Source organism: Ictalurus furcatus, chromosome 13 (assembly GCF_023375685.1).
Source record: "Ictalurus furcatus strain D&B chromosome 13, Billie_1.0, whole genome shotgun sequence".
Taxonomy (NCBI): domain Eukaryota; kingdom Metazoa; phylum Chordata; class Actinopteri; order Siluriformes; family Ictaluridae; genus Ictalurus; species Ictalurus furcatus.
Window position 1 is genome coordinate 3,401,479 of NC_071267.1, and position 25,341 is coordinate 3,426,819.

General features: G+C 39.2%; 1 protein-coding gene across 1 annotated transcript; it reads left to right on the top strand.

Annotated features, from left to right (window-relative positions):
* Positions 1-619: 619 nt before the first annotated feature.
* Positions 620-25,341, top strand: LOC128617306 (NACHT, LRR and PYD domains-containing protein 3-like). The gene is made up of 6 exons (XM_053640383.1): positions 620-970; positions 1,261-3,026; positions 3,843-4,120; positions 6,909-7,082; positions 15,218-15,391; positions 20,992-25,341. The coding sequence occupies exons 1-6, from the start codon at positions 934-936 to the stop codon at positions 21,287-21,289; spliced, it is 2,727 nt and encodes a 908-aa protein (XP_053496358.1). The 5' UTR covers positions 620-933; the 3' UTR covers positions 21,290-25,341.

A 25,341-nucleotide genomic window follows, 5' to 3' on the forward strand; every position in this document is an offset into this window, starting at 1 on the left:
AAGAGTGACCAGTCAATGGATCCTCCACTTAAGTTCAGAGACGGAGACAGTTCTCCTGATGTGAGGTCAGTACAGTGAGGTGTTTTACAGCAGTGTTCCACCTGATCAAACTCACTGGTCTCATTATGAAGCCCTTCATGAGCTTTATCAGGTGTTGAAGCAGTAAAACACTAAAGTGTGCAGTGCTGCAGCTCTCGGACTGGCAGTGAGGAAAACTGCTTTAAGAGTTCAGTTCAGCCTGCAGTCCCTGAGCTGGAGGGTCTGTGGTGCTACACAACAACATTTACACCTGGGACATTAATGACTAGATCACTATTTTATTTATAAACATGTTAGTGTCAGTGAGGAAACCCTGAAATCAGTGTATTGTGTTAAGAGGATAGTGTTCAATATCTGTCTCTGTATGTATTAGTGTGTTGTGCAGCTATGAATACATATAGTCTATATTACATCATGTGTTTTATTTGTTCACAGACCACAAAAGAAGAAATCAAACATCAGCAGAAATCAGCTGGACTCCATATTCAAGGTGTGTGTGTCTTTTTAATATGTGTAACTTGTGTGTGAGTAGGTTGCAGGTTTTTTATTTAAGATAATGACAGTTCACAGGTTTATTGATGTGCAGCAGCATTATGGGTAATCAGACCGAATTTCAGTTGTAATTGTGGTAATAGAAAGAGACCTTTCTTCTTTTCATAAAATAAAAGCATCTCTCAGTGTGTAACATTATAATATTTAGATGTGTTCCTGTGTGTTTCTAACCAGGAGCTGGAACACCAAGTCATCACTCTGATAAAGAATGAGCTGAAGAGGTTTAGGAAACTCCTGAGTCCAGATTACCCAGCATGCCCTGAGAGGGAGGTGGAGGATGAGGAGGATCTGCACAGTGTCAGAGAGGAAGCGCTGAAGATCACACTGCACGTCCTGAAGAACATGAACAACACAGATCTCGCTAACACTCTGCACAACAGTAAGAGTTCTGAGTCATGGCTTTATTCCATCAGGTTCACTTTAGAGAGAGGAAATAGTTTTAGATATGAACACCTTTAATTTGAAGTTTGAGTTTAGTATCATGTACATCTGGTGCTTTTCTGTTCTGTTCATGGTCCAGTTTGTGATTACTCTGTAAAGTGGTCCTGTTCCTTCAATAATATTTAGTCCATGAATCAGGAATGAACAGCAGCATTTGACAGAATTTTACATTTTATATTGTGCTCAGTGATTTTGCATTATAAACCATGTTATTACTTTGTTTATTAGAGTCTGTGGCCTCTGTGTATCAGACAGAGCTGAAATCCAACCTGAGAGAGAAGTTTAAAAGAATTAATGAAGGAATCTCACAGCATGGAAGCTCAGCACTTCTGAATGAGATCTATACAGAGCTCTACATCACAGAGGGTTGGAGTGGAGACGTCAATAATGAACATGAGGTGAGACAGGTTGAGACAGCGTCCAGGAGACCAGCAACACAGGAGACACCCATCAAATGTAACGAGCTCTTTAAAGACAAGTCCATCAGAAGAGTGCTGACTAAAGGAGTTGCTGGAATTGGAAAAACAGTCTCTGTGCAGAAGTTCATTCTGGACTGGGCTGAAGGAAAAGCAAATCAGGACGTCACCTTCATGTTTCCACTTCCCTTTCGAGAGCTGAATCTGATGAAGCAGAGAAATCTCAGTCTGATCGAGCTTCTTTATCACTTTTTCCCAGAAATGAGAAAACTAGAATTACTAGACTCCTGCACAGTGGTGTTGATCTTTGATGGTCTGGATGAGTGTCGACTTCCTCTAAATTTCCAGAAGAATGAGAGATTGTGTGATGTGACAGAGTCAGCCTCGGTGGATGTGCTGCTGACAAACCTCATCAAGGGGAATCTGCTTCCCTCTGCTCTCCTCTGGATAACCTCTCGACCAGGAGCAGCCAATCAGATCCCTCCTGGGTGTGTAGACCAAGTAACAGAGGTACGAGGCTTCAGTGATCCTCAGAAAGAGGAGTACTTCAGGAAGAGGATCAGTGATCAGAGCCTGGCCAATAAAATCATCACACGCATGAAGTCTTCAAGAAGCCTCTACATCATGTGCCACATCCCAGTCTTCTGCTGGATCTCAGCCACTGTTCTAGAGAGAATGTTGGGTGAAGCAGAGAGTGGAGAGGTCCCCAAGACTCTGACTCAAATGTTCACACACTTCCTGATCTTTCAGATCAAACACAAGGACCAAAAGTACCATCAGAAATGTGACCCTGATCCTCAGCAGACCAGAGAGAGTATCCTGGCACTGGGGAAACTGGCTTTCCAACAGCTGGAGAAAGGAAACCTGATCTTCTATGAGGAAGACCTGAGAGAGTGTGGCATTGATGTTGGAGAAGTTGCAGTGTACTCAGGAGTGTGTACCCAAATCTTCAGAGAGGAGTTTGGGCTTCACCTGGGGAAGGTGTTCAGCTTTGTACATCTGAGTGTTCAGGAGTTTCTGGCTGCTTTATACACATTTCTCCGCTTTATTTTTAGAAAGACAAATGTGTTAGTGGAGCAACGCACTGGACTTTTACATTTCTTCAGCAAGTCAACCATGTCTGATTTCCTCAGGAGTGCAGTGGACAAGGCCTTACAGAGTGAGAATGGACACCTGGACCTGTTCCTCCGCTTCCTTCTGGGTCTCTCACTGGAGTCCAATCAGGCTCTCTTACGAGGCTTAATGCCCCAGACGGGAAGCAGCTCTCACAGCAAACAGGAAACAGTCGAGTACATCAAGGAGAAGATCAGGGAGAATCCATCTCCAGAGAAATCCATCAATCTGTTCCACTGTCTGAATGAACTGAATGATCATTCTCTAGTGCAGGAAGTACAGACTTACCTGAAAAGAGGAGGTGACCGTCGTCTCAGGGGAACCAGACTCTCTCCTGCTCAGTGGTCAGCTCTGGTGTTTGTGTTACTGAACTCAGATCAGGAGCTGGATGTGTTTAATTTGAGTAAATATGACCAATCAGAGGAATGTCTTCTGAAGCTGCTTCCAGTGGTCAAAGCCTCCAGAAAAGCTGTGTGAGTATTTTTATTTATAAATGTATTACTGCATGGTTTGCTATTTTAATGTAACGCTGAACTGCACTGTTTGGATTAATGCTTGTTAATAGTTACTCTAATCATCTTTAAACAAACCTCTGGTACTGTTACAGAAGATTGTTTCACTTTTTACACTAACACGTTACGTCTGCACTGAGATCTGGGCCATATGGACAAAACCTTATATCACCATTTATTACCTTTTCTCTAAAACTGATGAAAATGATCTCTACAAAATAACTGCATGTATTCATGACTGCTTTTTGATCATTTTGTGAACTAAACACCAGTGAAAGTCACTTTTTCTTTTCTCCTTTTACTTGAAAGAGACATTGAACAGAACTTCACAAATGAGAACAAGAAAAACATAACACTGTCACCATGGGAACAATATGAATACAACATGTGACATTGTGTGTGTGTGTGTGTGTGTGTGTGTGTGTGTGTGTGTGTGCGCGCGTGTGTGTTTATTTTTTAGTTGGAGACCTTTTAACACGTACTTTCATTAAATATAGTTTCAAGTTTCAATTATAATAAAGCATTTGTTCAAACAAAAAACCCTTCTGTTTTCAGTCCTTTAAGGACTATTGTAACTGATAATAATTTATTATTATTATTATTATTATTATTATTATTATTATTATTATTATCAGTTACAACGATCCTTAAAGGAATGAAAACAGAAGGGTTTTTTGTTTGAACAAATGCTTTATAATAATAATAATAATAATAATAATAATAATAATAATAATAATAATGCCGATGTGGTGTCCTGTCCTCTGAATTCTATGTGAGAGAAACACACTCACATTTCGGTTACATGGTAAACTTTAGCTGGATTATTTGTGTGTTTGAGGTCAGAGTTCTGATATTTCATCATTTCTCTTCCAGTCTGTGGAGGTGTAATCTGACAGAGGAAAGCTGTAGAGTTCTGTCCTCAGTTCTCAGCTCAAACTCCTCCAGACTGAGAGAACTGAACCTGAGTAACAATAACCTGCAGGATTCAGGAGTGAAGCTGCTCTCTGCTGGACTGGAGAATCCACACTGTACACTGGAGACACTGAGGTACACACACACACAAACACACACACACACACACACACATACCCCACAACAACAACATCAATAATAATAATAATAATTATTATTATTATTATTATTATTATTACCAAATGTTAATATGTGAGTGTGATTTTCTCTTTGTGTTTTGTTGTTTGATGAACATTAATGACACAGACAGCAGCAGGTTTATTACACTGCTGTCACTTTAAGACCTAATGCACAGACCTAATATACTGTATTGACACACCTCAGATTTTTCTCCAACTGTTTACATTCACTTAAATCATAACCGACTGTGTTTGCATGAATACTCGGCCAGGCCTGCGTTTTGACATGATGTGTGTGTATTTATTTCATCATCCAAGCATAATAAGCCTCTAAAGAGAACTCAGTTCAGTACTCGCATGATGAGGCGGCTGTCTGTGCGCGCGTTTCAGGTGTGGCCGGGAGACATCGATTAATTTCTTATCTTAATTTTATGCTGACATCCCACCGTGCAAAAACAAATGCAGAAATATATAAATATATAAAAAACAAAATATATGCAGCTCACTATAATTTTTTTTCCGATTAATCGGATGGGGGACAAACATTCAGGTTAGTAAAAAACTAATGTGTTCCATTTGAGACGATTTTACCTTTCAAAAATTCATACACTAGACCAGTGGATCTCAAGCTTTTGTGAGCTTTGGACCCCTAGAATATTTCGTACAATCCACAAGGACCCCCTCACTCCACAACAATTATAGGCTATTATATTTAACAATCATTTCTATATATGTTACTTTATTTTACTCATATTTAACATTAATAATAAATTTAATTTAATTTAAATGAAGAATATATATTTTGGTGTGTGTCTGTGTGTATTGGGTTTTTTCAGTCTTATATATTTGGACAAACAGTTGTGTAAAGTTTTAGCTTTAAGATTATATTTGTAACACTCAGTTTGTGGATTTTATTTTAAATAAATGAAAAAATGGCACTGAAAGTTTGCCCCCATATGATTAATTGAAAAAAAATAATAAACAAATTAATTAATTAATTAATTAATTAATTAATTAATTAATTAATAATCGGCCAACAAACCGATTGTGAAAATAATCGTTAGTTGCAGCCCTAGTTTTAAACTTCGAATGGTTTCAGTTTAATATGTTGTAGGCTCATTTATTGAGTCTGTTTACATTGATCCTGTAACAGGATATAATAATATTGGGCTTGTTTTTGAAGCTGCAGTTGCTTATGTGTCTCGTGAGACTTGGCAACACTGAGGTATTCGTGTGTTGCATATTAGCTCCAATACTCGACAGTGGAGGTGGAGGTGGATAAGGTTTTCTTGAAGTAGAGGAGAGTTGCTCTCTCTCATAGCTAGCAGAAAATAAGTGCAGTTTACCACTGACCATAGCAAAACAAACAAACAGCTGAATCAAGTTAGCTAGCTACCTACTGAACTACTGAAATGTCTGACCTGTTTAACAGGAAAAAAGCATCTCTGTCTTCAATCCCTTCAGATCTCTGAGTTTTCGCCACCTCTCAAACGCCACGCCCATGCTTATTCTCGTTTTAGCACGGGCTCTGTCGCTTTCCCTTTTTGACTGCAGGCTCTCCACAGTTCCAGGTTTCTTGGCTTTGACAACAGTTGGTTCCCCAGATGTCAACGTAACCATGCCAAAACTTATTTCAAGGAGGTGACTTCACCAGCTACCTCCCACCTCCCCACCTCACGGAGAGAGAGAGGTCGACTGTAAAGCCTGCCTAACGAGAAAAGTGGTAGATTAGTTAGCACAAAGAGAGTCCAATCAGAATGTGCGCTGTGTCACTCTTACCACATCTGCCACTTGCTTTCTCGGTTTACTGTCATGGAAATATAGACAAACACCGGTAGACTCGTCCTCTCAGATGAAGTAGTTTTGAGAGATGAATACAGGAAGAAGAATGAGCGCACTCGTCCAGTGTTGATGCTATTTCCCCAAGCTCCAGCTCAGTCCAGAACTCCTCCATAAGTGCCTGATGAATGTGAAAGTAGAGGACAGTGAGGTGTTGGTGGAGAAACACTGGGTTGAGGGTCAGAATAAAGAGCAGATAAAGCAGCTATGCACATACATAAAGAGCTAGCTCTTGTGCTGAGTGGCCACGCCCATTTAACTCTTATCCAACACCTCATCAACCTTTTCTCTCAACATCCTGTAAATGTTCCATAACATTACATTTTAATTTGCACATTGAAGAGTTCTTGTGTAAATGCTCCTACACACTGTTTATGAAGAAATTAATTCGTATCCAGTGTGATAAATGAGGCCCAGTGTTTTATATGAGTAAAACATCAAAGTGTGTATTTTATATGGTGTGGATTAGCATTGTTTCTGCTGTTGAGCTTTGTTTTTCTGTGTGTGTGTGTGTGTGTGTGTGTGTGTGTGTGTGTGTGTATGTGTGTGTGTGATTTGTATGTGTGTGAAAGTTAGATTAAGCTCCAAAGAACAATGAACTCCAACAGTTTTAGCGTCTCTGTGAAACTCAGCTTTGTGTTAATGCTGAAATATCTACATCACTTCTCACATCAGAACAAAGTACATTTATTTCTACAGCGTGTAGATCAGTGTACATTACACACACATTTACTTTAATAACATGCCAATACTAGTTTATTGTTTATACACAGGCTGTTCATTTTATATTTTTATCCTGACATTAGAACCTTGTATTCAGGTAAACACTTAATTTCCCACCTGATGGAAACACCTCATTTCACAATCAGATAAATAAATCTAACACTTCATCATTTCTCTTCCAGGCTGCGGGAGTGTAATCTGACAGAGGAAAGCTGTAGAGTTCTGTCCTCAGTTCTCAGCTCAAAATCCTCCAGACTGAGAGAACTGGACCTGAGTCACAATAAAATGCAGGATTCAGGAGTGAAGCTGCTCTCTGCTGGACTGAAGAATCCACACTGTACACTGGAGACACTGAGGTACACACACACACACACACACACACACACACACACACCAACAACAGTTATAATAATAATAATAATAATAATAATAATAATAACTTTATTTATATAGCACATTTCATACATAAAATGCAGCTCAAAGTGCTTCACAATGGAAAATTAAATAAAATGACAAATATAATATTAAAGGAGAGCTATTTTAAGCCTTTTTACAAGATGTAATATAAGTCTCAGGTGTCCCCAGAATGTGTCTGTGAAGTTTCAGCCCAAATTACCCCACAGATCTTATACCCTGCTGTAAATGCCCCTTTTTGGGAGGAAGCAAAAACAGGCTGTTTTGGTGTATGTCTCTTTAAATGCAAATGAACTGCTGCGCCCCGCCCCCTTTCCGGAAGAGACCAGCTCCTGCTTCCGATACTACATTAGCTGTGAAATCTGCTAAAAACCTTATTCACAAAGCAGCCTGGTGTAAAATGATTCACAGAAAACCTACACAGTTTTCAAAAAGACAATCACCTTACTGTATTGTGCATAATAAAGGTGTGTTTTCCAGTTAAAAATAAAACTGACGACATAACTCTGCCAATTTAGCCGCATTAGCCATGGAATCTGCTAACAAGCTCATTCGGAAAATCGATTTGCAAACATTCCCAAAATATAAAGTGCGATATTTCCGTCTTCTGGATATGAAGCTGGATCACGAACAGTGGGAACTGATCCATGCTTGAGAATCAAGTTTTTATCAAATCCTGCTTTGTATTGACCCTCGTTCACAAAGCAGTCTGGTGTGAAATGATTTTAGGTATTTTTGGGGCACATTTCCTTCAAAAATAAAACTTCACTGCGTCTTCAGTGTCTCTGATGCCGGGAGTACACGAAGACTCTCATGTTCATTCTTACAGCCAACAACAGAACACTTACAAAGCTTACGAAGCTGAGACATTCTTCTCATCACTGTAGCTGCTCCAGCGCGGAGAACATGGCTGATTGTGTGCAGCTCACTCAGGGGAGGAGCTATGCTAATAGGGCAGAGTCCCTGGGCGGGGCTTGTTCCAACATGACGTCATGTTAGGGTGAAAACAAAAACGGCTCATTTTGAGACTCTGTTTATGATTTATTGGGAATATAAAAAAAAAGGAGTGTGTTTTTACCATCATAGGGTGGTTGTGTACACATTCTTCCGGCACACATTTATGTTCAAACAACATTTAAAAGTGAATTTTGCATAATAGGTACCCTTTAAAACAAAAACAGTGAAACACAACATTAAAGATAAAAATACAATATTAAAACATAAAAACTCCTTAAGAAATAAATAAGTAATCAAACAGAAAATAAAATATAAATTAGATCATTATGAGATTTTAAAAAAATCAGTTTTACTGTGTGTATGTATATATATATATATATATATATATATATATATATATATATATATATATATATATATATATATATATATATATAGTACATACATACATACATACATACACTCATTTTTAAATATAGGTTGGCAGTCTAAATGCTAAATGTGACATTAAACTAATATGTACTATTATGTTCTATTCAACTCATTTAGCCATATTTTTATTCTATTACAACTTTAAGCAAGTCTACAGGGGGTTTGTCCTCATCATGTAGGACATCAACAGATTAGCTCCTTAGCAGCTAGCCAGCTAGTTTAAATAACGTTAGCTATGCTAATGAACAAATCACACCTGTTAAACTCACCTCAACATGTCTTTTACAATCATTTAACCCACCATGGGCAATCAAAGAGTCGCTGTTGAAAACTGTTGTTATTTTTGACCCCTATGAAGCAGGGGTACATTTTAGTGTAGTCAAGGGTGAAGTGCGTGTTTTCTTTTTTATTTTTTTTGGACACTCTGCCATGACGCTACAGTGATACTGAACTGATTAATGAACTGAAGAGAGAGAGAGAGAGAGAGAGAGAGAGAGTGGTCGACTTTAAAGCCTGCCCACAGAGAAAACCGATAGGTCTAGCTAGCAGAAAGAGAGACCAGTCAGGAAATGTTCTGTCACTCTCTCGCTCTTGTTACTCACTCTCTACGCCTACTGATCTCTCAATCTCTCTAAAAAAATCGATTTCCAGGATATTGTATATAATTTGCGGTCGTCAGGGAGCTGCTATCAGTATACGGGAGACTCCCCGAACTTCCGGGAGAGGTGGATGTCTGTTTGTTGTTATTTATTTTTTATCTTTCTTTTCATGTTACACATGACGCGGACTCGACTGTACTCAGAAAAACTACAGAGTCCAAAATGTCCAAGTCCGTGTCAAGTTTGAGTACAAATTTACTTGAGTGTGTGACAAGTCCGAATTCGTTCATAATTCGACTTGAGTACCCCAACTCCAATATAATTCACCCTCCCACAATTACTGCAGGTTATAACACAAAAACAAGCATAACATACTGTTAGATTTACGGGAAATCTCAGATTAGGTCCGTCAGTCCCCCGCCATGCCTTCTTCAGCCTTTATCTTATACGTTTAACTCTTAATTCTAGGCTATGTGTGGTTTTCTGCCGAGCGTTCGGGTACCCGGAGAGTCCCAATGAACACACACTGACACATATGCTGTTCACAGAGAGTTCTCAGTTTTTTATTGCAAAACAGGAGTTATTTATACACGGAGACAAGAAGCAGTGCGTGGACGTTTTCTACTAGTGCAGGTACCAGACAGATTTAGACAAAACACACAACACATAGTGATAATACAAAATAAGTCATGTGTCATGCTGACACAAAAATACATGTGTCAGCTATAATACAGGATAGCAGTTTGATCAGCTTATTCAAAGAGGTAATTAAGTGAATACGTTCATCATAGGTATTTGAGAATTCCCTTCACATACTCATATATACTAATAGTAGTCACGGTTAATGAGTTAATGACCTCAAAAAAGCTAATTGGAGTCAGGTTTTAGCACACCTGGAGTCTCGTTAAGAAAATGAGTTTGGAGGTGTGGACTACAGCTACTTTGACTACTTTGACTGATAAAAACCCCTCAAACGTTTGGAGTTTGCGCTGCACAAGAAGCACACACTTATGTGAGCCAAACCTTGCCAAAAAGAGCTTTCAGAGGATCCACGATCAAGAATTGTTGATTTACATAAAGCTGGCAAGGGTTACAAAGTGATTTCAAAGACTTTAGAAATTCACCAGTCTACAGTTTGGCGAACATTCTACAAATGGAGACACTTTGGGATTGTTGCTACTCTACCAAGAAGTGGGCACCCAGTCAAAATGACACCAAGAGCACAACGAAGACTCATCAATGAGGTAAAGAAACAACCCCGAATGACAGCCAAAGATTTGAAGGCATCATTGGAACTGACTAACACCTCTGTTCATGAGTCTACAATACGTAAAACATTGAACAAGCAGGGTATCTACGGCAGGACACCACGAAGGAAGCCACTGCTTACTAAAAAGAACATTGCTGCATGCCTGAAGTTTGCAAAAGAGCACAGTGACACTCCACAGCGGTATTGGTAAAATGTTTTGTGGACTGATGAAACTAAGATTGAACTATTTGGAAAAACCACACAGCACTACATCTGACGTAGAAAGGGCACAGCATATCATCATGAAAACATCATCCCAACCGTAAAGTATGGTGGAGGAAAAATCATGATTTGGGCCTGCTTTGCTGCATCAGGGCCTGGCCAGCTTGCAATCATTGAGGGGAAGATGAATTCCCAAGTATACCAGACAATTCTTCAGAATAATGTGAGAATGTCTGTACGTCAGCTGAAACTGTGTAGAAGTTGGGTGATGCAACAGGACAACGACCCAAAACACCGGAGCAAGTCCACAACCGAATGGCTTCAGAAAAACAAAATCCGCCTTTTGGAGTGGCCAAGTCAGAGCCCAGACCTCAACCTTATAGAGATGCTATGGAATGACTTGAAGAGACCCATACACATGAGACGTCCAAAGAATATGACAGAGCTAAAGCAGTTCTGCCAGGAAGAAGTGCTCCTCCACAGCTATAGGAAGTGCCTGGTTGAGGTTATTGCTGCCGGGGGGGTCAACCAGTTATTAATTCTAAGGGTTCACTGACTTTTTCCACTGCCATTTTGAACGTTGAATGAGTGTGTTCAATAAAGACATGAGGGATCAGAATTTATTTTGTGTTATTATTTTAGATGCATTATATTTGTTAATACTCTTGATTTAGATGAAGATCGGATCACATTTTATGACAAATTTATTCAGAAAACCATGAAATTCCAAAAGGTTCACATACTTTTTCTTGCCACTATACAGTATCTCACAAAAGTGAGTACACCCCTCACATTTTTGTAAATATTTGATTATATCTTTTCATGTGACAACACTGAAGAAATGACATTTTCCTACACTGTAAAGTAGTGAGTGTACAGCTTGTGTAACAGTGTAAATTTGCTGTCCCCTCAAAATAACTCAACACATAGCCATTAATGTCTAAACCACTGGAAACAAAAGTGAGTACACCCCTAAGTGGAAATGTCCAAATTGGGCCCAAAGTGTCAATATTTTGTGTGGCCACCATTATTTTCCAGCACTGCCTTAACCCTCTTGGGCATGGAGTTCACCAGAGCTTCACAGGTTGCCAATGGAGTCCTCTTCCACTCCTCCATGATGACATCACGGAGCTGGTGGATGTTAGAGACCTTGTGTTCCTCCACCTTCCGTTTGAGGATGTCCCACAGATACTCAATAGGGTTTAGGTCTGGAGACATGCTTGGCCGGTCCATCACCTTCACCCTCAGCTTCTTTAGCAAGGCAGTGGTCGTCTTGGAGGTGTGTTTGGGGTCGTTATCATGCTGGAATACTGCATACTGATCATGCTCTGCTTCAGTATGTCACAGTACATGTTGGCATTCATCGTTCCCTCAATGAACTGTAGCTCCCCAGTGCCGGCAGCACTCATGCGGCCCCAGTCCATGACACTCCCACCAACATGCTTGACTGTAGGCAAGACACACTTGTCTTTGTACTCCTCACCTGGTTGCCACAGCACACGCTTGACACCATTTGAACCAAATAAGTTCATCTTGGTCTCATCAGACCACAGGACATAGTTCCAGTAATCCATGTCCTTAGTCTGCTTGTCTTCAGCAAACTGTTTGCGGGCTTTCTTGTGCAACATCTTTAGAAGAGGCTTCCTTCTGGGATGACAGACATGCAGACCAATTTGATGCAGTCTGCGGCGTATGGTCTGAGAACTGACAGGCTGACCCCCCCACCCCTTCAACCTCTGCAGCAATGCTGGCAGCACTCATACATCTATTTCCCAAACACAACCTCTGGATATGACGCTGAGCACGTGCACTCAACTTCGTTGGTGGACCATGTCGAGGCCTGTTCTGAGTGGAACCTGTCCTGTTAAACCGCTGTATGGTCTTGGCCACCGTGCTGCAGCTCAGTGTCAGGGTCTTGGCAATCTTCTTATAGCCTAGGCCATCTTTATGTAGAGCAACAATTCTTTTTTTCAGATCCTCAGAGAGTTCTTTGCCATGAGGTGCCATTTTGAACGTCCAGTGACCAGTATGAGGGAGTGTGAGAGCGATGACACCAAATTTAACACACCTGCTCCCCATTCACACCTGAGACCTTGTAACACTAACAAGTCACATGACACCAGGGAGGGAAAATGGCTAATTCAGCCCAATTTGGACATTTTCACTTAGGGGTGTATTCACTTTTGTTTCCAGCGGTTTAGACATTAATGGCTGTGTGTTGAGTTATTTTGAGGGGACAGCAAATTTACACTGTTACACAAGCTGTACACTCACTACTTTACATTGTAGCAAAGTGTCATTTCTTCAGTGTTCTCACATGAAAAGATATAATCAAATATTTACAAAAATGTGAGGGGTGTACTCGCTTTTGTGAGATACTGTATATATGTGTATGTATGTATATGTATAAAATATTAGGGCTGCCACTAACGATTATTTTCATAATCCGTTAGTTGGCCGAATATTTTTCCAATTAATCGGATGGGGGCAAACTTTCAGGTTAATAAAAAACTGTGTTCCATTTGAGACGATTTTACCTTTCTAAAATTCATACACTAGACCAGTGAACCTCAACCTTTTGTGAGCTTTGGACCCCTAGCATATTTCGAATAATCCACAAGGACCCCCTCACTCCACGACAATTATAGGCTATTATATTTAACAATCATTTCTATATATGTTAATTTATTTTATTCATATTTAACATTAATAATAAATAAAATGTCATTTAAATGAATAGTATATATTTTGGTGTGTGTCTGTGTGTATTGGGTTCTTTTCAGTCTTATATATTTGGACAAACAGTTGTGTAAAGTTTTAGTTTTTATTTTAACACTCAGTTTGTGGATTTTATTTTAAATAAATGAAAAAATGGCACTGAAAGTTTGCCCCCATACGATTAAACAATTATCAGTAATAAATAAACAAATAATCGGCCAACTAATCGATTGTGAAAATAATCGTTAGTTGCAGCCCTAGTTTTAAACTGCGAGTGGTTTCAGTTTAATATGTTGTAGGCTCATTTATTGAGTCTGTTTACATTGAGCCTGTAACAGGATATAATAATATTGGGCTTGTTTTTGAAGCTGCAGTTGTTTATTTGTCTCGTGGGATTTGGCAACACTGAGGTATTCGTGTGTTGTATATTAGCTCCAATACTCCACAGCGGAGGTGGAGGTGGATACGGTTTTCTTCAAGTAGAGGAAAGTTGCTCTCTCTCATAGCTAGCAGAAAATAAGTGCAGTTTACCACACTGACCATAGCAAAACAAACAAACAGCTGAATCAAGTTAGCTAGCTACCTATTGAGCTACTGAAATGTCTGACCTGTTTGACAGGAAAAAAGCATCTCTGTCTTCAGTCCCTTCAGATCTCTGAGTTTTCGCCACCTCTCAAAAGCCACGCCCAGATTTATTCTCGTTTTAGCACGGGCTCTGGCGCTTTCCCTTTTTGACTGCAGGCTCTCCACAGTTCCAGGTTTCTTGGCTTTGACAACAGTTGGTTCCCCAGATGTCAACGTAACCATGCCAAAACTTATTTCAAGGAGGTGACTTCACCAGCTACCTCCCACCTCCCCACCTCACGGAGAGAGAGAGGTCGACTGTAAAGCCTGCCTAACGAGAAAAGTGGTAGATTAGTTAGCACAAAGAGAGTCCAATCAGAATGTGCGCTGTGTCACTCTTACCACATCTGCCACTTGCTTTCTCGGTTTACTGTCATGGAAATATAGACAAACACCGGTAGACTCGTCCTCTCAGATGAAGTAGTTTTGAGAGATGAATACAGGAAGAAGAATGAGCGCACTCGTCCAGTGTTGATGCTATTTCCCCAAGCTCCAGCTCAGGCCAGAACTCCTCCATAAGTGCCTGATGAATGTGAAAGTGGAGGACAGTGAGGTGTTGGTGGAGAAACACTGAATTGAGGGTCAGAATAAAGAGCAGATAAAGCAGCTATGCACATACATAAAGAGCTAGCTCTTGTGCTGAGTGGCCACGCCCATTTAACTCTGATCCAACACCTCATCAACCTTTTCTCTCAACATCCTGTAAATGTTCCATAACATTACATTTTAATTTGCACATTAAAGAGTTCTTGTGTAAATGCTCCTACACACTGTTTATGAAGAAATTAATTCGTGTCCAGTGTGATAAATGAGGCCCAGTGTTTTATATGAGTAAAATATTAAAGTGTGTATTTTATATGGTGTGGATTAGCATTGTTTCTGCTGTTGAGCTTTGTTTTTCTCTCTGTGTGTGTGTGTGTGTGTGTGTGCGTGTGTGTGTGTGTGTGTGTTAGATTAAGCTCCAAAGAACAATGAACTCCAACAGTTTTAGCGTCTCTGTGAAACTCAGCTTTGTGTTAATGCTGAAATATCTACATCACTTCTCACATCAGAACAAAGTACATTTATTTCTACAGCGTGTAGATCAGTGTACATTACATTTACTTTAATAACATGCCAATACTAGTTTATTGTTTGTACACAGGCTGTACATTTTATATTTTTATCCTGACATTAGAACCTTGTATTCAGGTAAAAACTTTATTTCCCACCTGATGGAAACACCTCATTTCACAATCAGATAAATAAATCTAACACTTCATCATTTCTCTTCCAGGCTGTGTGTGTGTAATCTGACAGAGGAAAGCTGTAGAGTTCTGTCCTCAGTTCTCAGCCCAAAATCCTCCAGTCTGAGAGAACTGGACCTGAGTAATAATAACCTGCAGGATTCAGTAGTGAAGCTGTTCTCTTCTGGACTGGAGAATCCACACTGTACACTGGAGACACTGAGGTACACACACACACCCCAACAACCATAATAATAATAACAATAACTTTATTTATATAGCACATTTCACACATAAAATGCAGCTCAAAGTGCTTCACAATGGAAAATAAAATAAAATGACAAATATAATATTAAAGGAGACCTATTTTAATCCTTTTTACAAGATGTAATATAAGTCTCAGGTGTCCCCAGAATGTGTCTGTGAAGTTTCAACCCAAAATATCTCACAGATCTTATACCCTGCTGTAAATGCCCCTTTTTTGGGAGGAAGCAGAAACAGGCTGGTTTGGTGTGTGTCTCTTTAAATGCAAATGAACTGCTGCGCCCCGCCCCCTTTCCGAAGGAGACCAGCTCGATACTACATTAGCTGTGGAATCTGCTAACAACCTTATTCACAAAGCAGCCTGGTGTAAAATGATTCACAGAAAACCTACACAGTTTTCAAAAAGACAATCACCTTACTGTATTGTGCATAATAAAGGTGTGTTTCTGGGTTAAAAATAAAACTGACGACATAACTCTGGCACTTTAGCCACATTAGCCATGGAATCTGCTAACAAACTCATTCGGAAAATCGATTTGCAAACATTCCCAAAATATAAAGTGTGATATTTCCGTCTTCTGGATATAAAGCTGGATCAGGAACAGTGGGTACTGATCCATGCTTGAGAATCAAGTTTTTATCAAATCCTGCTTTGTATTGACCCTCATTCACAAAGCAGTCTGGTGTGAAATGATTTTAGGTATTTTTGGGGGCACATTTCCTTCAAAAATAAAACTTCACTGCGTCTTCAGTGTCTCTGATGCCGGGAGTACATGAAGACTCTCGTGTTCATTCTTACAGCCAACAACAGAACACTTACAAAGCTTACGAAGCTGAGACATTCTTCTCATCACTGTAGCTGCTCCAGCATGGAGAACATGACTGATTGTGTGCAGCTCACTCAGGGGAGGAGCTATGCTAATAGGGCAGAGTCCCTGGGCGGGGCTTGTTCCAACGTGACATCACGTTAGTGTGAAAATAAAAACGGCTCATTTTGAGACTCTGTTTATGATTTATTGGGAATATAAAAAAGGAGTGTGTGGATTTTTACCATCGTAGGGTGGTTGTGTACACATTCTGCCGACACACATTTATGTTCAAACACCATTTAAAAGTGAATTTTGCATAATAGGTCCCCTTTAAACAAAAATATTGCAACACAACATTAAAGATAAAAATACAATATTAAAACCTAAAAATTCCTTAAGAAATAATTAAGTAATGGTAAATGGCGCACTTATATAGCGCTTTTATCCAAAGCACTTTACACTGTGTCTCATTCACCCATTCACACACACACACCAATGGTAGCAGAGCTTGGGGTTCTCCCCAAGAGCAACTTGGGGTTCAGTGTCTTGCCCAAGGACACGTCGGTATGTGGAGTCACGTGGGCCGGGAATCAAACCGCCAACCCTACAATTAGTGGACAACCCGCTCTACCACCCGAGCCACAGCCGACCCAATATAAGTAATCAAACAGAAAATAAAATATAAATTAGATCATTATGAGATTTTTAAAAAATCAGTTTTAAGCCTAAAATGAAGAGGCCTAATTGAAAGCCAAGGTAAATAAATGTGTTGAAGCTGCTTTTTAAATATATTTAGTAGTGTTGGGTCCGAGTCCACCTTTGTCGAATCCGAATCGAGACCAAGTCCTTAACCAGTCAAGTCTGAGTCCAAGTCTGAGTCCAAAAGGGGCTGAGTCGGACTTAAGTCCTAGTCTTTAATGGCCAAGTCCGAGTCCAGAAAGTAATTACATTGAAAAAAGATTTGAAATTGCAATTGTAAACTCAACATTGAGCTGTTAAATTAATATTTTAACCTTCATAAACCAATGGCAACATAACTGTAACAAAAAATACCACTATTACATCTTGCCACTGCAATTTAATATTTTTATTTCATGTCATCAGGCTAGTTTCCTATCAAAACATGGTTTCAATAAAAAAATGGATATAGAGGTATTTGTAGAACTTTTATTAACTTACAAGTGTATGAAAATACAAATGAAGCTGTTTTGTTATTGTATCTCACTATATTGTGCCCTCCAGTGATTTGATGCATCTCCCCCACAGTTATATAGTCTGAGAGAGAGAGAGAGAAAGAGAGAGACAGACAGACAGACACACACACACACACAGAGAGAGTACAGAGTAGAGTTACATTTAGCAGCATGTCATAACAACAAGCTTCAAGCTTTATTATTTCTTTTAATCTGTCTATGAATCACAACAAACTAATTTCTGAACACAGCTCTGTTCTTGTAACTTTTTTCATTTTAATTTCTAAAATAATAAAACACATCACCAGGGTTTATAAGATTTACTACATTAAGAAGTGCATTTCACATTTTATGTGAATTTCAAGACTGGAATTACGAAATGTTAATATTTAGGGGCGGGCGATATGACTACACGATACGTTTCACGATAACGATATGTTTTCTTAGGTAGGTCTATCAGTAGTATTCAACTAAGAAATACTACGGAAATTGAATAAAGCAATTAAATGTAAAATAAAATAGACTTCACTGTGTGATATATACAGCGATTCTTATTAGATTTACTGAAGTTATTCAGTCAAATGAGTGAGTGAGTGATTTTCTCTTTGTGTTTTGTTGCTTGATGAACATTAATGACACAGACAGCAGTAGGTTTATTAGACTGCTGTCACTTTAAGACCTAATGCACAGACCTAATATACTGTATTGACACACCTCCAATTTTTCCCCAACTGTTTACATTCACTAAAATCATAACCGACTGTGTTTGCATGAATACTCGACCAGGCCTGCGTTTTGACATGATGTGTGTGTATTTACTTCACCATCCAAGCATAATTAGCCTCTAAAGAGAACTCAGATCAGTACTCGCATGATGAGGCGGCTGTCTGTGTGTGCGTTTCAGGTGTGGCCGGGAGACATCGATTAATTTCTTATCTTAATTTTATGCTGACATCCCACCGTGCAAAAACTCATTTCAGGGAGGTAGCTCCACCACCCCTGCAGCCCCATCTCACCCATATATATATATATATATATATATATATATATATATATATATATATATATACAGTCTAAATGTGACATTAAAATAATATGTACTATTATATTCTATTCAACTCATTTAGCCATATTTTTATTCTATTACAACTTTAAGCAAGTCTACAGGGGGTTTGTCCTCATCATGTAGGACATCAACAGATTAGCTGCTTAGCTATTCTAACGTTAGCTATTCTAATGAACAAATCACACCTGTTAAACTCACCTCAACATGTCTTTTACAATCATTTAACCCACCATGGGCAATCAAAGAGTCGCTGTTGAAAACTGTTGTTATTTTTGACCCCTATGAAGCAGGGGTACATTTTAGTGTAGTCAAGGGTGAAGTGCGTGTTTTCTTTTTTATTTTTTTTGGACACTCTGCCATGACGCTACAGTGATACTGAACTGATTAATGAACTGAAGAGAGAGAGAGAGAGAGAGAGAGAGAGAGTGGTCGACTTTAAAGCCTGCCCACAGAGAAAACTGATAGGTCTAGCTAGCAGAAAGAGAGACCAGCCAGGAAATGTTCTGTCACTCTCTCGCTCTTGTTACTCGCTCTCTACTCCTACTGGTCTCTCAATCGCTCTAAAAAAAAAAAAAATCGATGCCGTCAGGGAGCCGCTATCAGTATATGGGAGACTCCTGGAACTTCCGGGAGAGGGGATGTCTGTTTATGATGTTATTTATTTTTTATCTTTCTTTTCATGTTACACATGACGCGGACTCGACTGTACTCAGAAAAAGTACCGAGTCCAAAATGTCCGAGTCCGTGTCAAGTTTGAGTACAAATTTACGTGAGTGTATGACAAGTCTGAATTCTCTTCATAATTTGACTCGAGTACCCCAACTCCAATATAATTCAACCTCCCACAATTACTGTAGGTTATAACACAAAAACAAGCATCACATACTCATATATACTAATAGTAGTTGCGGTTCTAATGTAATCTCCTTTTCCATCTTTCCAGTCATTATTCTGCTGGCAGGTGATAAGAGATAAGTGGATATTGTCTGTCCTCCCGTTAAGGCTTGTTGCCATTTAATGATTTTTTATTAAATAAATTCTGTTTTTGTGTTTTAATTCAAGCTGCAACAACTAATCGATAATCATCGATTATGAAAATCGTTGTGAACGAATCTCATTATCGATTAGTTGGTCTGCGCGCGGTACATTTAATCATTATGTTACTTCTATTCCTAAAACACGCTTGGGAGAGTAAATACTAAAGTTGTGTCCCAAATGAGTACTAAACACTTACATTATGCATCATGTACTCTACCGGCTAGTGCAGTGTTTCTGTGGACCCCTAGTGGTCAGTGGTGTAATTGCAGGGGATCCATAGGAAAGGTTAAAAATGTTTAAAAAATATTATATAATTTTTTGTTCAATGTATCAAAATATATTCAAACGAGATGTTTTTAAAATGAATTAATTTGTTTATTCGTGTGCATTCACAAATATCACCTTAGCTGAGCTGACTGAGTTCATTGATGGATTTATTTTAAATTTATTTACAAATGAAATGATAATTTGCAAAAACCTGTGAGTGGTAGACAAGTTCAAGTGTCGCAGTGATGGATAAAATAAACAAAAGATAATTCAGAGAGTCAAATTAAATGTCACACCAACAATAAAACATAATTGAACCTGGTATTTGAACTAATCCCTGGGGAATGACAGATTCTACCAATCAACCAGGGATTGCTATTACTGTAGAATTCAGTGCTTTTTGTGCATCCATAAAAATTAATGCATAAATACTAATATATATATATATATATATATATATATATATATATATATATATATATATATATATATATATAGATAGATAGATAGATAGATAGATAGATAGATATATATATATAGATATATAGATATATATATACACACACACACAGTGGCAAGAAAAAGTATGTGAACCTTTTGGAATTTCATGGTTTTCTGCATAAATTTGTCAAAAATGTGATCTGAACTTCATCCAAGTTAAGGGTATTGACAAATATAATGTGTCTAAAATAGAAATTAATTCGTATCCAGTGTGATAAATGAGGCCCAGTGTTTTGTATGAGTAAAACATTAAAGTGTGTATTTTATATGGTGTGGATTAGCATTGTTTCTGCTGTTGAGCTTTGTTTTTCTGTGTGTGTGTGTGTGTGTGTGTGTGTGTATGTGTGTGAAAGTTAGATTAAGCTCCAAGGAACAATGAACTCCAACAGTTTTAGCGTCTCTGTGAAACTCAGCTTTGTGTTAATGCTGAAATATCTACATCACTTCTCACATCAGAACAAAGTACATTTATTTCTACAGCGTGTAGATCAGTGTACATTACACACACATTTACTTTAATAACATGCCAATACTAGTTTATTGTTTATACACAGGCTGTTCATTTTATATTTTTATCCTGACATTAGAACCTTGTATTCAGGTAAACACTTTATTTCCCACCGGATGGAAACACCTCATTTCACAATCAGATAAATAAATCTAACACTTCATAATTTCTCTTCCAGGCTGTGGGGGTGTAATCTGACAGAGAAAAGCTGTAGAGTTCTGTCCTCAGTTCTCATCTCAAACTCCTCCAGACTGAGAGAACTGGACCTGAGTCAAAATAAACTGCAGGATTCAGGAGTGAAGCTGCTCTCTGCTGGACTGGAGAATCCACACTGTACACTGGAGACACTGAGGTACACACACACACACACACACACACACACACACACACACACACACAGAAAGAGAGAGCAGAGTTTTAATAAACACAGCTGCATCCAGTTTCCATCTGTGGTGATTGTAATTGTAGTGATGTGATATATTGTCATTGTTGTGTGTGTGAGATGGAGAGTAAATGTTCTGTATATAAAGATTTTGTGTAGTTGATGTTTTCAGAGCTAAAACTGAGTGTGTTAAGTGTGAGAAGGGTTTTTGTGTTGCAGGATGATTAAATGCAGTATTACAGATGAAGCTTGTGCTGCTCTGGCTTCAGCTCTTAAGTCAAACTCCTCATCACACCTGAGAGAACTGAATCTGAACGGTAATAATCCAGGAAAATCAGGAGTGAAGCTGCTCTCTGATCTACTGAAGGATCCACACTGTAAACTGGAGACATTATAGTGAGTTACTGACTTACTGTCTCTTTACTCTACTCTACTGTATCATACTGAATAATGTGTGTGTGTGTGTGTGTGTGTGTGTGTGTGTGTGTTGGTGTTTATGCTGATGTTGTGTGTTTACACTGATGCTCTTCTGTCTTTCAGCATTAAGAACAATAAGCTCCCCAGGACTGGTGTATGACAGGAGTCTCACCTCAAACCTCTTCTCCAGGATAAAGCAGTTTTGGTGAAGAGTTAGAACCCGTCCCACATTTCCAGCAGTTTGGGAGCTGAATCATTAAACTTAAAGGGACAGAGCAGATACAAAGTCAAGAACAGGCAGAAGGTCATACACATGAGAAATCATCACACGTAACGAAATATCTGCTGTAACACCAAAAGTATTTGACCTCCGTTTATCCCGAAGGCACTTGGAGACTGTGGTCATTCACCGTAGAACCAATTGCCCTGACTCAGTAGCAATACTACCCCCTGGCACTTTAGTGTATTGTAAGAATCATTTTCATGGTTGCCGTAAGATTCAGGATGTCTGGCGCTCCACTGTGTTTGAGATTGTGATCTACATTGATGAAGTGGGAACGCTGTATAAGATCAGACCACATGGAGAAGATGGCCCTATTAAAACTGTCCATTAAATTAAATTGCATTTGTCAATTAAATTGTAATTAAATTGTAATTAATTTGCGCTTTTCGGTCATACAATATATTTTGACTTATTCTACTCCGTTTCCTTGTTTGCACTTTTAACTTTGTGGCACGTTAAAATGTCTGGAAAGAACACGAAAACCCGTGGTAGCATTCAGACACGACTGAGGCCAAGTGTGCGCGCCGCGAGCGAGCGTCCTTCTCCCCCCGAATCCACATTGCCGAGCGGTGAGACTGACTTTGCCGCACTCAGGCTTGAGTTCCTGGCTTTATTGAGGAAGGACATTGCCGATATTTTTAAAACAGGAGCTCCAGAAGATTCTCAGGGAAGTGCTGTTTACTATCCAGCTTGACCTGCAGGCCCTGAAAACACAGCTGGCTAGTGATAAAGTTGCTACCAAGGCTACCATATCAACACTGAAAGGTACTGTTGGGGAAATGGAGCACGCTCTCTCCGGTTGCACCGATGCCATAGTTCATATGAAGACTACTATCGAGTCTCTCACTGTGACCGTGTCTCAATTAGAGAATAAATGTGAGGATTTGGAGTCGTGGTCATGGCGCAATAACGTTAGGATAGTGGGAGTTCCAGAGGTCGCTGACACATGTACAACTGCTGCTGTAGCGGCCTTGTTAAAAGAGGCGTTTGATCTGGAGAAGGAGCCGGTTTTGGACCGGTCCCACCAGACCCTTCAGCCGAAGCCCAAGCCTGGTGAACGACCACGAGCTACTGTGTGCAAATTCCACTATCATAGTGACTGTGTTGACATTTTAGGTCGTGCGAGAGAGCTCCAGCGGATTAAAGTGAGGGATTTGACCATCTCCGTTTTCCCTGACTACACAGCCAAGACAGCCTGGGCCCGAGCTGTATTTAATGAGGTTCGACGTCAACTTCGTGGTATTGAGGGCGCTCGCTATGGAATACTTCATCCAGCTCGGCTTCGCATTACATATAACGGTGTTCAGAAGGACTTTATTTCAGCGGAGGAAGCAGGAGACTATGTTCAACTCTTGATATCGGGGTGAACTGCATCACCTATATAGCTTCATCTTTTTCGCTCTTCTTTTATTTTTATTTTTTGCACTCAGCCTTCCAGCTCTACAGAATTCGGATTATTATTGAAGATATTGTCATTGCATTACTTCACCTAGATTTTGTGGGCTTACTCATCTTAAATTTACTTCTGTATTAATGTGGTTCTCTGTTTTGATGCTCTGACCAGGTTAGAGTTTCTGTTTATTTAATTTTATTAATGTTATTTCCTCGGCTTTATGTGCTACATTTTTAGATTATTTGTTACAAGTCCTTAAAAGTTAAGGACATTATATTCGTTATTGTGCGCAGACTGTTTATCAGACTTGAAGTCGGTAGGGGCTTTTTCTCTTAGGGGAACTTTTTGTCTTGGTAATTTTGTTGGTTAGTTCAGCTTACTCTCCAAGTTTTTTTCACATTGTGGACAACGTTCGGTTTTTGTAGGATACACTGCTGTCTCATTTGTTTATGGAGACTTTGGGTGTGGGAGTTTGGTGGATTGTGAGAGTGAGCAGAACATGCCAATGCTTTGAAGGATGTGAATTGGAACAGAGTAATGTTTTTTAATTGCGAATCTGTTTTTAGAGGATTTAAACCTAACATGGTGAAGATATTATATTATAGAATTCAGGTAATTTTACTGAAGTTATCTCATACAGTGTAGCAAGTAATAATCTGGAAAGACCTTTGTAATATCACAGTCTAAAACTGGATTTAAAGAGAAGCAACTTAGTAAATGAATCACATGTAAATGAATCATACGTAAATGAATCACTTGAATATGAATCACATGAAAATGAATCATACGTAAATGAATCACATGTTAATGAATCACATGTTAATGAATGATATGAAAATGAATAAATAAATTAAAGACAGAAAAAAAAAAACCTGTCCATTGCTCAGAACTTAAGCCTGTTCTTAGCTGGCAACAATATGCCAGGTAAACCAATGGGTCAGGTCTACTGGCCCTTTCCAGCCCCAGGAGTGAGTAGAGCCAGAAGGACCTAGAATTGGAGATTATTCACAAGTGGCCATAGTCCATACGAGAACGGGTGTAAGGAACTCTGAGGGTCAAGTCCACGTTGATTCTAGTTCTCAGCCCTTAGTGCTTCACTCTAGTCCAACAGGGGTACAAAATGATTACTCTCTTATGAGTATAGGTTCATCTTTAGCGTCTCAACCCCAGGTGACCACACGAGAGCAAGAGTTGAATTTAGAAACTTCTCTAGATCTTCATATAGCTCAGTCACTTGATCAGTCAGGAATGGGTTTAGTTTCTAGGACACCCTTTAGGCGTTCTACTCATGGGACTCTCAGTGTTCACCGGGATGGTGACCATTAAAGGTGGGGGTGAATTTGGCAAAGTTGGTTGGAGGCACTGTTGTGCATGCCCACTAGAGGGTGGACTGATTCTTTATACACATCACTTCCTGTCTATAGAACCATGTCCAGTGCTTGAATCCTTTGCTACACTGTGATTGTTGGTTGCTGGAAGAACAAGTTCCAAATGTGCATTGTAAATGTGCCAATGCCATTTATACCTACCTGGACACGCTAATATTTTAGGGACTTGGTAGTGTGTGGTCATAATTTGTCTGCATCACATTGATTCTGTGTGGGTGTGAAGATGAAAGAAATATCAACAATACCATCAAACCCATATGTGCTTGTTGAATATCCCATTATAGATTTAGTCCCCCTTTGCAGTTATAATAACCTCCACTCTTCCAGATAATCTTTCCACTTTATTTTGGAGCATGGCCTTTGGGATTTGTGTATTTGAGCATGCATTTCACCTCCTGAAAAGGAGACTAAAGGGGGAAACCCCTCAAAACAAACAACAACTGAAAGAAGCTGTGGTAAAAGCCTGGAAAAGCATCACAAATGAAGAGTGCAACAATTTGGTGATGTCAGTGGATCGCTGCTTTATTATTTATTGCAAGGAAGGGACCAAATAGTTTTATTTAGTTTGATTTCCTTGAAGACTATCTGTTCCAATATTTTTGCTCACTTCAAAAATGTTCTAAGTTGTTTAACACATCTAGATGTATATATTAGGAAATTAAAGC